Source organism: Vicia villosa, linkage group LG4, assembly GCF_029867415.1.
Source record: "Vicia villosa cultivar HV-30 ecotype Madison, WI linkage group LG4, Vvil1.0, whole genome shotgun sequence".
NCBI classification, from domain to species: domain Eukaryota; kingdom Viridiplantae; phylum Streptophyta; class Magnoliopsida; order Fabales; family Fabaceae; genus Vicia; species Vicia villosa.
The window spans coordinates 134199684-134213291 of record NC_081183.1 but is presented as its reverse complement, the minus strand read 5'-3'; the positions used below and the strand labels follow the sequence as shown (position 1 = coordinate 134213291).

The 13608-nt window shown below is 35.5% G+C and overlaps 1 protein-coding gene across 1 annotated transcript; it reads left to right on the top strand.

Annotated features, from left to right (window-relative positions):
* The first annotated feature begins 11321 nt into the window (after positions 1-11321).
* LOC131597914 (uncharacterized) lies at positions 11322-13402 on the top strand. Its single transcript, XM_058870573.1, has 11 exons — positions 11322-11355; positions 11442-11532; positions 11613-11740; positions 11814-11904; positions 11984-12146; positions 12236-12294; positions 12484-12604; positions 12691-12861; positions 12942-12989; positions 13095-13154; positions 13247-13402. The coding sequence occupies exons 1-11, from the start codon at positions 11322-11324 to the stop codon at positions 13400-13402; spliced, it is 1122 nt and encodes a 373-aa protein (XP_058726556.1).
* Positions 13403-13608: the final 206 nt, after the last annotated feature.

The following is a 13608-nucleotide window of genomic DNA, read 5'->3' as shown; positions in this document are numbered from 1 at the left end:
GAAGTGAAATTCTAGGAGAACACAATTATCATGTATGTGTTAGGAAAGGACCTCAGCATGAATGCAGTTAAACAATTTATGGTGAGATTGTGGAATTTCATCAAATTGCCAGAGTTGTTTTACCACGAGGATGGATACTTCTTAATGAAATTTAAGAACAACCATGACAAGGAAATGGTACTCTTGAGGGGCCCCTATTCAATACAGAGTATGCCCATGATACTAAAGAACTGGTGCCCCAATTTCAACTTCAAAAGAGATATGATTAGAACAATCCCGGTGTGGGTTAAATTGCCAAATCTTCCTCTGCAAATGTGGGGCGCTTCGAGCTTGGGAAAGATTGGAAGTGCTATTGTCAAACCTCTATTCACAGATGAATGCACGGCAAATAAACTAAGGATATCTTATGCGAGAATACGAGTTGAAATTGACATCACCAAGAAGCAGAAGGAGAATATTACAATTAAAGACTATGAAGGAAACTAATTCTCCCAACCTGTAGAGTGTAACACCCGTATAATTTTAATATTAATTTAATTGGAACATTGAATTAATAATTAGAATTATAAATATTTTGTGAAAATAATGAATAAATAATGGTTTATGGTATTTGGGCCATAGGAGTAAATAGTAAAAGGGGGAGGGTGATTTTATAATCCTTTTACTAAATTATTATTATTTTTCATAAAACAATTGGATTTGGGAAGAAAGAAGGAACGTGAAAGAACAGAGGGTTGAGAACACGAAGAACGAGAAGGAGAACTGTAGAGGGAGAGACCAAGGATCAAGAACAATTGTCTAAGGTAAGGGGAGACTCTCCATTTAATCTCTATTATCGTGTTATAGGTAATAGTATAGATTAGTAGTATTGTTTTGATCAATGGTTTCCATGTTCTGTGTTGTGTTCATCTTTTGGATTGAAATTTTGGACTGATAAATCCCTAATAACTGAGTAGATCTAGAGTATGATGAACGAAATTGATTATTGGATCATATATTGTAGTATCTGGGTGAATTCGTATGCTGTTATGAGATGAATTTTCTGGTTTTTAGACCCAAATCGCAGACTGTGCAGGTGGATTCGCGAGGAAGACGAATGGGTAAGTTGCAGGTTTCTGTGAACTGCTGCCCATTTGCGTATGATACGCGTACGGTACGCGTATGAGGGGTGTGGTACGCGTATGGTACGCTCCCCATGGTGCATCAGAATGTGCCCTTCTGCTGGTACGCGTATGATACGCATATGATGTTGTTTTGTGTGGAAATATGGTTCTGTCCATACGCGTATGATACGCGTATGGTGTGTATGTTTTGTCTGAAATTGTGCTTCTGCCCGTACGCGTATGATACGCGTATGGTGCGTGTTTTTGTGAAGTTCTGGCCCTGTTGGTACGCGTATGGTACGCGTATGGCCAGCGTGATTGACAGATTTTGCTGTTTTGTGATTTTTGGAAGGTTAATGGCGTGTAACTTTCGAGCTGGTATATCTGTATGATTTATTATGATATGATTATTTGAATGATGCAATCTAATTTATATATATATGAACATACTTGTTGATGATGATGATGATGATGATGAATGATGATATATGAGTATAGACGAGGCTACTCATTGTGTGATGATGATGATGGTATGTTATATATATGTTGCATGCATTCATAGTCATAGTATGAGGGCTGTATCCTAAAGATGAGAGGATGCAGTGAAGGGCAGGATTCCCATTGTGTGGAATCTGTGCAGGCAGGGCCGTATCTGGATGATGATAGATCGGTCGGTGGATGATGTCCACTGGTGATGTTTGGTACCACATGCATAGTGTCAGTTTCATACATGTGCATGATTGGTTTATAACATGATGGTGTATGTTTTAAGATGACTTGTCTGTCTATCTATGGATGTGTGAATGATGATTTGTCTGAATATGAAACAGTTGGTGAATGATATCACTATGACATGTTATTATTTATGATGCAATAACATTGGTTAACTGTGATGAGACTCACCCTTACTTGTTGTCATTTTCAGATTGAGGATAGCGGCGCGACTTGGTGAGGACTAGCTCATAAGTCGGTTTTTAGTATTGTGTCGGTGTCATGCTCTGGTAGATGTAACACTGGGGACGCGTTGTTTTTAGAGTTCGATTATAACTCTATTTGTTTTTGTTGATAAAGTCTGATACATTAATGATGGATGTTGACTTGATGATTTTAATTCCGCTGTGTAGACATGGTTTGTTTATTGAGTTATAATTACAGACGTTTTCAGTGAATGCATGACATGTTCCGAACGTGTATTTTTCTTTATTTATGAATTGTGACACCTCTTGCATGTTGACTCTAATTAATATTTATTCTATTGCCGCGGGTTATTAGAGGGGTGTTACATAGAGTTTGAGTGGAAACCTCGTTTCTGTGAAGTCTGTCAGAAGGTGGGCCATCAGTGTGACAATGAGAAGCCTAAAATGACAAAGAAGTGGCAGCCTGTGATCAAGGAGGTGAATACTCCGGTAGAGGTTAGTACTTCTAATGCCCCCATAGAAAACACTAATGAAGTATGGACTGATGTTGTCAACAATAGGAGAATGAAAGGTAGAACTATGTTCCCAGCAGTAGAACAAAGAGCTAAGTTACCTTGTAGCAATGGTTTTGATGCCCTCGGGACTGGAGATGGTCCTGCAGGGGCAACAGGGCTTGCCACTGGATGATTTCTTGGAATGTCCGTGGTCTAAATAAAGCAGGGAAGTATAGGGAATTAGCGAATCGGATGAGAACTATTGACCATGCTATTGGAATTCTCATTGAAACTAGAGTAAAATTTAATAAAGCTACTGAGATTAGAAATAAATTGGGCACTAGTGGTCCTTTCTAGATAACTATCAAAACCATGAGAATGGGAGGATATGGATCTTATGGAACAGTAATAAGACACAGGTAAAAAGAATTTGTAGCTCAGACCAGATGTTACATGTTGGCATTTATTCAGTTCAAGGAGACTTGTAGATATGGTGCACATCCATTTATGCTCATAACACTCTGGAAAAGAGACACAAGTTGTGGGAGGACATTGAACAACTATCTCATAATATTAATGCCCCCTGGATGCTGATGGGAGACTACAACAATGTCATGACAACTAAAGATAGAGTTAGGGGTAATCCAGTTATCGAGAAAGAGTATATTGGTTTAGTGGACATGATGACCAGAGTGGGCCTGTTTGAGAAGGAGAGTGTTGGAGACCATTTCACTTGGTCTAACAACCAATGCAATAATACAATATACTCTAGAATTGATAGAATTATCGGCAATACCTTATGGCACCAACAAAACATGAACAACAAGTTGCAGGTGATGCATCCTGGAATCTCAGACCATGCTTTGCTGTGGCTCTAGAAGAATGACTGTATACACAGATATAGTAGGAGCTTTAAATTCCCTAATGTGGTGGCAAACTCAGAGGGTTTCTTGGCTGCAGTTGAGGAGGGTTGGAAAAAACCTATGATTGGGCAACCCATGTTTTGTGTCTGGAAGAAACTTCAGATGCTCCAAAATGTCATCAAGACTATTAGCAAGCCAATCCAAGGGATAACTAAGCAGCTTGAGAAAGCTAGAGCTGAACTTGGTCAGGCCCAAGAGGCTCTTGTAGCCAAGAGAATGGATCCTAGTACCATCACAAAAGTGCATAAACTGTATTCAGGAAGTGATGCACCTTGCTGTTGTTGAGGAAAATTTATTGAGGCAAAGAGCCAAGGTTGATTGGATAAAGCTTGGAGATAGTAACAATGCTTTCTTCCCAGATTAATTAGTAAGTTTAAATGAGTCATAGATTAATGTTTTAAAGCCATTAAAATAACTTAGGAAGAATGGCTACTAGCTATCATGGGTTTGAATGACACTGTATTGAACACCGTATCTGCTATTGATGTGAGCCAAAAGTAATATTGTGATTAGTATTCATTATAGAGTTGTTAGCATATTATGGCTTCCACTTGTTCTTTTAGTTTTTTATTCCCAGTATAGAAATCTACAATTATATTTATTTTACTTGGCTTGATTTAGTTTTATAAAATTTTGTCTCCATAAATGTTGTGTATATTTATAAAATATGCAATTATTTGTTTTGTTATAGACGGAATTGAATGGCACTCCCCCAACTCCTTCAGATTTGTTTGTTCATACACACCAAAATCGCAAGAATACGACTTGGGTTGATCGAAGATCGGAACATGTTTATGTAACGAGTTCTCAACTTTAAAGAGTTTTATTTTTTACTTTAAATGTTGATTTCATTTTATTATACTTAATTTTAAAATATTAACTTCCTTGTATTTGTGTCAATAGGAAAAGTATAAACGTAGATGGGAAGAATTAACCCAACAACATTCTTTGCAAGGAACTCCGCCACCAAAAGAAATCGATGTGTGGACTGAGGGTGCAGAAATAAGGAAAAGACATGTATATGGTCTTGGGAGTGAATCTTCTTTATTTGCAAGTAGAAGAAATAATCGTGGTTCAAGTTCCTCATCAACTGAATGGGTGCAAAGACATGAATTTGAAGAACTGAAAAATGAAAGGGAAGAAATGAGAATGGAAAGGGAAGAAATGAGAAAGGAAAGGGATGAACTTCGTGATATGGTAAAACAATTGATGGAAAGCTTAAGCTTTCGGCCCAAGCCATATATTAGAGATTAAGTTCATGAAGATGATGTGGCTGATGATAATGATGATGTGGCTGACGATAATGATAATGTGTCCGATGATAATGTTGATATGTCTAATTATGTTGACGAAATGGATCAAGAATGGCAAATGTAGTATTATGACTTACTTTTGTACGTTTTGTGTTTGTTTCTTGAGTTAGGATATTGACTTTTTATATGCAAGAATTGAAAGGGATTTATTCCCCCTTTTGTATGTGTATGATGATGGTGAAGATCAATTCACTTAGTTTTGGATATATTTTGGATTCATTATGTATTTTTTAATAAGTATTTGGTAATACTTAAATATATTATGTTCTTGTGGTGTGCTTGTTTATATATTTGGTGTATATGAAATAATTTTAGATATATTAAATTTGATAAATTAAATTTGATTTTTTTAGATATATTAAATTTGATAATTTTAGATATATTAGATTTGATAATTTTAGATATATTAAATTTTAGATATATCTAATTTTATAAAATATATTTTTGTATAAAATAAATTTTATTAATGTTTGTCTTAAATCGTGGAGTTAGAAGTTGTTTACTTAATTATGAAGAATATTAGTGAGTAATTGGAAACAAAATTATTAAATAATAAACAAAATAAATAATGAATAACTAAATGAATAAAAAGACAAAAGTAACCTTGAAAGTAGTTTTTTTAGGGCTAATTTTATTTAATATATTTAATAATCAATAATAATTAGTAATGAAACGTGGTTATTTTTTATAATTTTGTTTTTGTAATAATTAGTATGTTTAACTGGTTTCAATGAACTAAAAAAAGGAGATAATGAAAATAGATTTTTTTAGGGTTAATTTTATTTAATATATTTAATAAAGAATAATTAGTGGTGAGTGGTTTATGTTTTATTTTTGTAATAATGTATAATTTATTTTTTATTTAATTAATTAATTAATTATTTATGATAGATTTTGGCGGGAAAATTTTGGGAGAAGAAGTTGTAGGATTATAATTTAGTAAAAATAGATTTTTTTTAGGGTTAATTCTATTTAATATATTTAATAAAGAATAATTAGTGGTGAGTGGTTTATGTTTTATTTTTGCAATAATGTATAATTTATTTTTTATCAAATTAATTATTTATGATAGATTTTGGGGAAAATTTTTGGGAGAAGAAGTTGTAAGATTATAATTTAGTATGATATGATGATGATTTGTTTCCCTTCCCTCCTCTTTTTGTTTGTCTTGTCTTTTTAATTTATGTATTAATATAATACAATTTAGTTTTATATTTATGACATTTTATATTATTTTAATATTCAAAACTAAAGAAATTAGTAATTTTATGTCATTAAATTACAAAACAAAACTAAAAATAAAAATAAAACAAAGTAAAAGAAACAAATGTTGATGAGAGAAATTAGTAATATAATAAAATAAGAAGAGCAAAGCTTAGAAATATAAAAGAATATATATATATATATATATATATATATATATATATATATATATATATATATATATATATATATATATATATATATATATATATATATATATATATATATATTTAAATTAATTAAATAGAATAAAATTAAATACAAAAATCACAAAAGTATTGTTAATTTATTATTGATATTTTAAATTTGATTACACTTTAATATTGAGATATTATATTGATTAGTTATATTACAACATAAATCATATTTTATTACAAAAATAATGTGTAGAGAACAAATTAAATATATTTATTTGAAATGGTATTTGTGATAATTTTATCATATTTATATTTATATATAAATAAATAATTAATATAAAATAAATAAGATAAGAATTTAAAAATATTGAAATAAATTTAGGAAAAAAGAATAAATTCGTACCAAAAAGAAATATAAAAAAATCTGTTCATCGTAAAACTCTCGTCTTTCGAAAGCACACTTAATTTCTTTAGACAAAAAAAGAAAAGAAAAGTATACTTAATTCCTTTCTCGCATAAAACCCTCTCCTTATTCGACTTTCGAATCGGTCATTACGTTGTCATTATTCATTAATTAAATGGAAAGTAAAGAGGTGATGTTGAGGTCCTTGGGAATTCTCACCTTAAATGCGCCTCATGCTACATATGTCTTTTTGTAGTTCCGATCATAATGATCTTTGGAAGCTAACATACTCGAGTGTCTTTCTGAGGCGATCTAGAGTGTTCATAGTGCTTATTAATTGTCGATAAGTCACCATGTCATCTCAGAAGAGCCAGCTTTGTAGTTTCTTGAGACGTTACCTTTGTTTCTTTGTCATGTGCATTTCTATAACATATTATATTTTAGTAACTGAAGAAAGAAATATTTACCATACATCAAAAAATAAAATAAGTTGTTTTTGTCTCTTGAGTTGACTCTATCGCTTCATCAAGTGCTTCTATCTTTGTTTCTATTTAGATATAGGTCCTTCTTTGAATTGGGGTGAACTGGCCCCTAACGAAGACAAGAAAATTTGTAGTAGGTATGGCAAATGTACAATTCCCTTATATGAATGTACCTTCTCAATCATGGGTTTACACTTGCCCTTCAACAGTTTTGAGATAAAAGTTTTAAGCTACTTGATGATCGCACCTTCGTAGTTGCACCCTGCAAGTTAAATTCTTCCATTATGGTCACGTCTTCCAATATTGGTGTAAGTATTAGGGGAAGGCACTCTTTGTCTATTTTCTTCAATCTCTTCAAAGTAAAACATAGTTCAACAAACCAGACGCAGGGTTAAGGCTTGATTACTTAAGTACAAGTTACTCAATGTTTTGGAGCATTTTCAGACATCTTAAAGGATATCAAAAATTAGTTATTCTTGGTCGCACCTCTCCGCCAAGAGGCCCATGCGGCAATATCTACCATAGGAACTAAGGCATTTTCAAATGATCGCAAAACAACCTCAAGGTTAAAACTCATACAGTCAACCACCTGTTGTGTCAACAAAGAATTATGAGGACGCAAGAACTCTTATTCTTTTTAAGCATATCCTAAACTGCTTTGAACAGTAGCTAGAACTTGGTCTTTCATCAACATGGTCTTCACCAGATGAGTCACCTTGTTAGAGAGAGAACTAGTGAGTTTCAAAGGAAGCAAAGCATTCTTCACCCCAAAAAGAGAGGTATAAGTTTTGATTACTTCACGCAGGTACCCATCCCACTAAAGCTTTAGGTTGCAGAAACTATCCTTCATCAGTTGCTTTTGAGCATGGTGCCGGTAGGACCAAAAAGCCTCCTAGTGACTGGATGCACCAAATGGTAGGCTGTTAGGCCTGAGACCTTTGGTAAAGTCGGCAAGGCCTCCGCAACATTGTCACTCCCGACAGACTGTATTCCTAGTCTTAGAAGCCGGATATGTACTTCAATATCCATATATTTTGCATGCAATTTCAGGTAAAGGAAATACGTCAAAAATATGCATATTAAAAATATCAAAAAATTCTGAAGATTCCAGAGCTTATCAAAGATGGGTTTTCTTTCTTCCCAAGAGTAGTTTCCTATCAATAAGTAGATGTTAATAATGCGCTTCAAGCGTTTTATCAACCTCATCCACCAAAATACCTTCTCTTATATATCCCAAATTGTTGATAAACTTATTTAATTGGCCCTTCTGGTACGAAGCCTCATTAGGAAGATCTCTTTCATTATATACGTAAAGATGGTTCCTCAGTAGGAAATAACCCTCACTCTAATGCTTGGAGAACAACTCAGCATATCTACCCTCTATTCGCCACCAATATTGAAAACTGCACCATGAGCTTTAGGGTGGACGGGGGAGGTCAAAAGACATGAATAGTCAGTTCTAGGTAGATCAATCCTCTACCCCTCATCTTGGTCACCGAGTCACAGCTGTCATACCCTAAATTTTACCCCTAAGATTCCACCTAACACACTATTTGTATTAAGTCAAGATCATAAACATGGTAGCCTCTTAACCCTTTCTACTTTGGGTTTGTTGTGTGGGAGATCATCAAGCACCCTTTGTGTGTCATTTGACTTTATGTTTGCATTTATGCTTTACTAATTGTTCTTGCAGAACACTTTTGATTACCTCCTGGAAGCGAATCAGGTGAGGTCACAAAGGAGTTTGAGGTATCCTCCTCCTCGGCGCAAGCCTTTGAGGAGAATATTGATTTGGGGGATTCAGATGGCGTGATTTCAAAATGCGTGCCCCCAAGAAGAATGTCTTGCTTATCCCTCTGATTGGAGCCCCTCATACAGTGTTCCTTGGTCTAAATGACCATTAAGCCGCCTTGTAACCGTCGTAACCATTTCATAAATGTTGCAACGTCTGTATTAATCCCTCGTAACCGACTCCACTAATGGCCTGTTATGTTATGACCATTGATCTTCTGTTTCCGACCCGGTCATGATAATTATGGGCTATCATCCCGGCTTCCGACCCTAGATGCATTAGTACAAACTTGGCAGCGACTATTTCTTAGTAATGCTCGGTATGTCTAACTTGGGCACCCGGTCTGGAGAATTATGGAATATGTACAAACCCCACGATCTTGATACCTTTAGGGTCAAAGAGTTCGGATAAAGAATTCCATAATGGTGCATTTTGATCTACTAGTCTTAGGAAATTCTACCCCATCTAGACTTTCTAACTTACATGCCCCGTTGTTGAGTACTCCTTTGATCCTATGTGATCCTTCACAATTATCTTGCTTATCCGGATACCTATTCACCCCCTAAGCGTGAGGCACGTGTGACATGATGAAGTGCTTTGATTTTACAGCTATTTCGGTTAGATATACCCTAATGTGTATTGATCTCTTCCTGGTGTGGATCACTTGCTAGGCTTCTATATGGATGTTTATTCAATTTCATAATGTGTAATGACGTCTTCTTTTGACTTCTTTGGTAAAACATGGGTTCCTCTTGGTTTCTTCGGTGACCTTTCTTGATATATCTTTCGTAATCAAGCATAACGCGTAATACTGATAACTTCAACGACAATTTATAGGTGGATTTAATGATTCTTATACTTTATTTCCAATCATCCACGAGTTCTAATTTAGAGGGGAGATATATGTATTATGATCTTGAGTGAGGGTTTTAGTATGGCGAACATACTAGGACATATTCAAAGGTTGGTAACCTATCCTGGGGTGGAGGACAATGTTTTAGAATAGTAGCGAGAACACCGTGGATTTACCGATCCTATTAACATGAATTTAAAAGGTCATAAAGCGGAAAACTTATCTGATCTTAAACACTGATATCGAAGATTCTCCAACCATCCCGATTGACATCACCGGCGTCGATCTCATTCCTCACCGAATAGCATATGTTTTCATCTGACTAGCAGCCATATCGCTGCCTACACGTGCGATCCGATTGCGATTTTCAACATCAGAGTTCCGCAAATACGATCAGCAGCCCATGCTATTTTACCAAACCAACTATCTAATCTTGAGCATTGATGAGTACCGGTTGTAATGCAAGTTTGATAGAAATCTACAATATAAGAAAGGTATATGTTGTTGAAAGTACCAGTATGCCCCTTTGGTCTGTTGCTGCTCCACGTGGCTAGCTTTGTTGATCACCATTGCTTCCTGCTCTTGACAATGCTTCTATCTTGCTTCTCCCAATGACTTCTACACGGGTGGGTTATTTTTTTTATTGAGTACATGCAAAGCCAGAAAGCTAGCTATATCAATCTAATATCTTTATTGAAAACCCAATATACTGTTACCTTTACCTAATATGTCTAATCATACGAGCTTCCTCTTTTCCACCTCTTTCCTATCTTACTCTGTCATTGCTTAATATATCTTCTTCTTCCATCTTCCTCTCTCCTCATTTCTCTGCTATCTTCATATTACACCTTCTTCCCATCCGTTTACCGTTTTGTTCTACTGCTTTAACGATGGCTCGACCGATGGAGAAAGTGGTGGACATCAACGACACGAAGGAACTTTGGAAAGTGGCGGTGAGAGTTGTCCATAAATGGAAGGTGGTATCCAACAACAAAGAGCACTTTGAGATGATTTTTCAAGACAAAGAGGTAACTACTGATGTTTGTGTTAAGTCTTTTAGGTTTGTCATTTGTTGTGTTGTTGTTTGAATGGTTTCAGGTACACTCACTCTTCCGTTTCTTACAATAAACCCTAATCAGTGGTTTGATGTTCTTAAAAAAAGTTGTTCAACGGGAATGGTTTAGGGTTTTGAATAATGGTTGTTTATATTTTTTTCATGATGTTGTGATGTTTATTTTTTTTTCTTAATCTTTTGTTGTTGATTTCTGTTTCCTTATTTTGTGTTGTTGATGTATTGTTTGTCTTTGTAACGTGTTCTTCTTTGTGTTTCTAGCTATTAGTTGTACATTTCTACTTTCTCCATGTGATATTTAGGATTAACAAGATTTCGGTCTTTTGCATTTGACAGGGGTCTGATATTCACGTAGTTGTTCCAACTACGTGCATGGCCGCTTACAATGATAAATTTGAGGTGGACCACACGTACACTGTATCTAACTTTGCAGTTCAGCTAAACAACTTGGTTTTAAACCAACTACTCACAATTTCTTGGTGAAGTTCACGGGAGGGACTTCTGTGAATGATGTCAACAAACATGACATACCCCACATACATCGCACATTCATAAGTTTTCCTGATATTATGGCCGGCAACTTTAAAAAGGACATGTTGATCGGTATCTCTACATTTTGTGTTGTCTATACTTTCGCTTTTATGATGTTGTTCATTTTCTGATGTTTGTTGTTTTCATTATGCCCTTAGATGTTATTGGCGTGATCGATGCTATTGGATATCAACAAACTGGAAGTGGTGGAAAAAAATTGCAAGTCAATTTTGTTCTGAGGGATGCAGCGTGTGTATTCTCAACTTTCTACTGATTTTCTAATGCTTCTCATTCATGCCTTCTAACTATAAATGTTGTCGTTTTACCAGCAACAACACAATGAACTGCACCCTCTGGGAGGACTATGCCAAACAGTTTTTCAAGTTTAACGAGGAAAATGCAACGACGTTTGGACCAACGGTGGTTTTGCTTAACTATGCAAAAGTTAAAGAACAGGGTATGATGATTTGTTGTTAAAGTTATATCCGCATTGTTTGTAATGATATTTTGTACGTTTCTTTTTTACGCAGGCCAATACCCGCTATCAGTTACAAATACGTTCCATGTTACAAAACTCCAAATCAATCCAGATCTACCTTCAGTTAAAGACTTCTTAAATAGGTATCTTCCATTCCATTTTTTGTGTCCCATTCATTGGGTGACAATTTGGTTGTTTATGTTATCTTATCCATACATGCAGTTTCTCAAAGGCAGCTTTGCGTACCGTTTCAACCACACTCAGCTCGCACTCTCAACAATATTCCCGCAGCTCGGGTTCTGAGAACGTCCAACAGAGTGACACCCAGAAGTTGCTTAGTAAAGCTGTTGCTCTGCCTTTGAGTGAGATTAAACAACTGCGCGAGGTTTACTTACTGAATTTGATATGAAGAAATTTGAATATAATGGATTAACCATATGATTACTATTGATACCTGATTGTTTGTTGGAGCAGGAGAAATTCTGTGCCACGGTTGCAAAGACAAGTAAACTTATCGCTTCATCCTATGGATGGTATTACCGGTGCTGCCATGCATGCACCAAAACCGCACGCGGTGAGAAACCCCCGTACGAGTGTGATAATCGCCATTTGACTCAGACGGAAATATATAAGTATGAATGTGTTCACATATTTTTATATGAAGGTCACAAACTCTTGCTGATTTTATTATTTTTTTACATCTAATACTTATCCAAATTCAGGTATAAGATTGAGGTGGAAGGATTCCACCTGGAAACATCTTGCAAGTTTATTTTCTGGGACAGGGAATGCAGTCAGATCCTTGGTGTTTCAGCTGCTCAAATGCGAAACACAATGATAGAGGTTGTTCATGTTAGACAACATGAACTAATTGATGAAAAGTTATGTTGTATGTGTATTCTCCTTAACTCGGTCGCTTTCTGTTATAGGCGGGTATCACGGATCCTTTGGATTTTCCCTTACGGCTTGACGCCATGTTGCACTTGGATCTGGCTTTAAGAGTTAGGTGGCAGCCCAGTTGGGACAGCTGCTCTGTTATTATGTTTGTGGATGACAAACCGTTTGTTAAACAATTCGGTGCGCAGTGGGAACCTACAGAGGTAACACTTAGTCACGACCTAAGTTTCTTTTGGTTTTACATCCTCCTAATGTAATGCTGAATGTATTTTTTCTGTATTAGGCCAACCTCCCGATACCTGAACCTTCCGGAACAAAACTACCAGTGCAGGTCGTCTAATGACCACAAATATTGTATTTCAATACCCATTTTATGTGTACCTTGATTATTGGTTTAAATGATTATGATACGAGCATGTCTGTTTACGTTTTTCAGATAAAAGAGAGCGTTGATGAAGCTAACACCGCTGCTGCCGATGATTGTGAAGTTCTTACGGTATGATACATGTAATATCCAATTCATGTACTCAAAACATTGGCTGAATAGTGCATAATTGGTAGCTGTTTCTTTCTATTGTGTAATTGCAGGACCTGGAGATAACATCCAAACATAACCCCGATCCGCAAACACCAACTGCTAAAAGGCAGAACCATGATGGCTCAAGCGAATCGACGACCGTGTGTGATGGAGAACTTTCTTCCACAAAACTTAAAAAGATCATCAAGTTGGAAAAGACTAAATAGTTTTACTCCTGTTTAGCAAAATCTTTTTGTATTGGCATGTACCATTTTGATACTGTGTTGTGTGCCTCCATTGAGCAGCCGTTTGTTGCTTGGGATTATCCTACTATCTTTGTTGCTACCTTAGAACTATATCCTAATTTCTAAGCATGTTAAGTGCGCACTTTTTGTCAGAAAACACGGTTGGAAGTTTATTATTATAACAGATT

Coding starts and splice junctions, on each gene's coding strand:
- LOC131597914 (XM_058870573.1), top strand. CDS start 11,322: ATGGCCGGCAACTTTAAAAAGGACATGTTGATCG. Junction 12,862..12,941: donor CGCAGTGGGAACCTACAGAG/GTAACACTTAGT, acceptor TTTCTGTATTAG/GCCAACCTCCCGATACCTGA. Junction 12,990..13,094: donor GAACAAAACTACCAGTGCAG/GTCGTCTAATGA, acceptor TACGTTTTTCAG/ATAAAAGAGAGCGTTGATGA.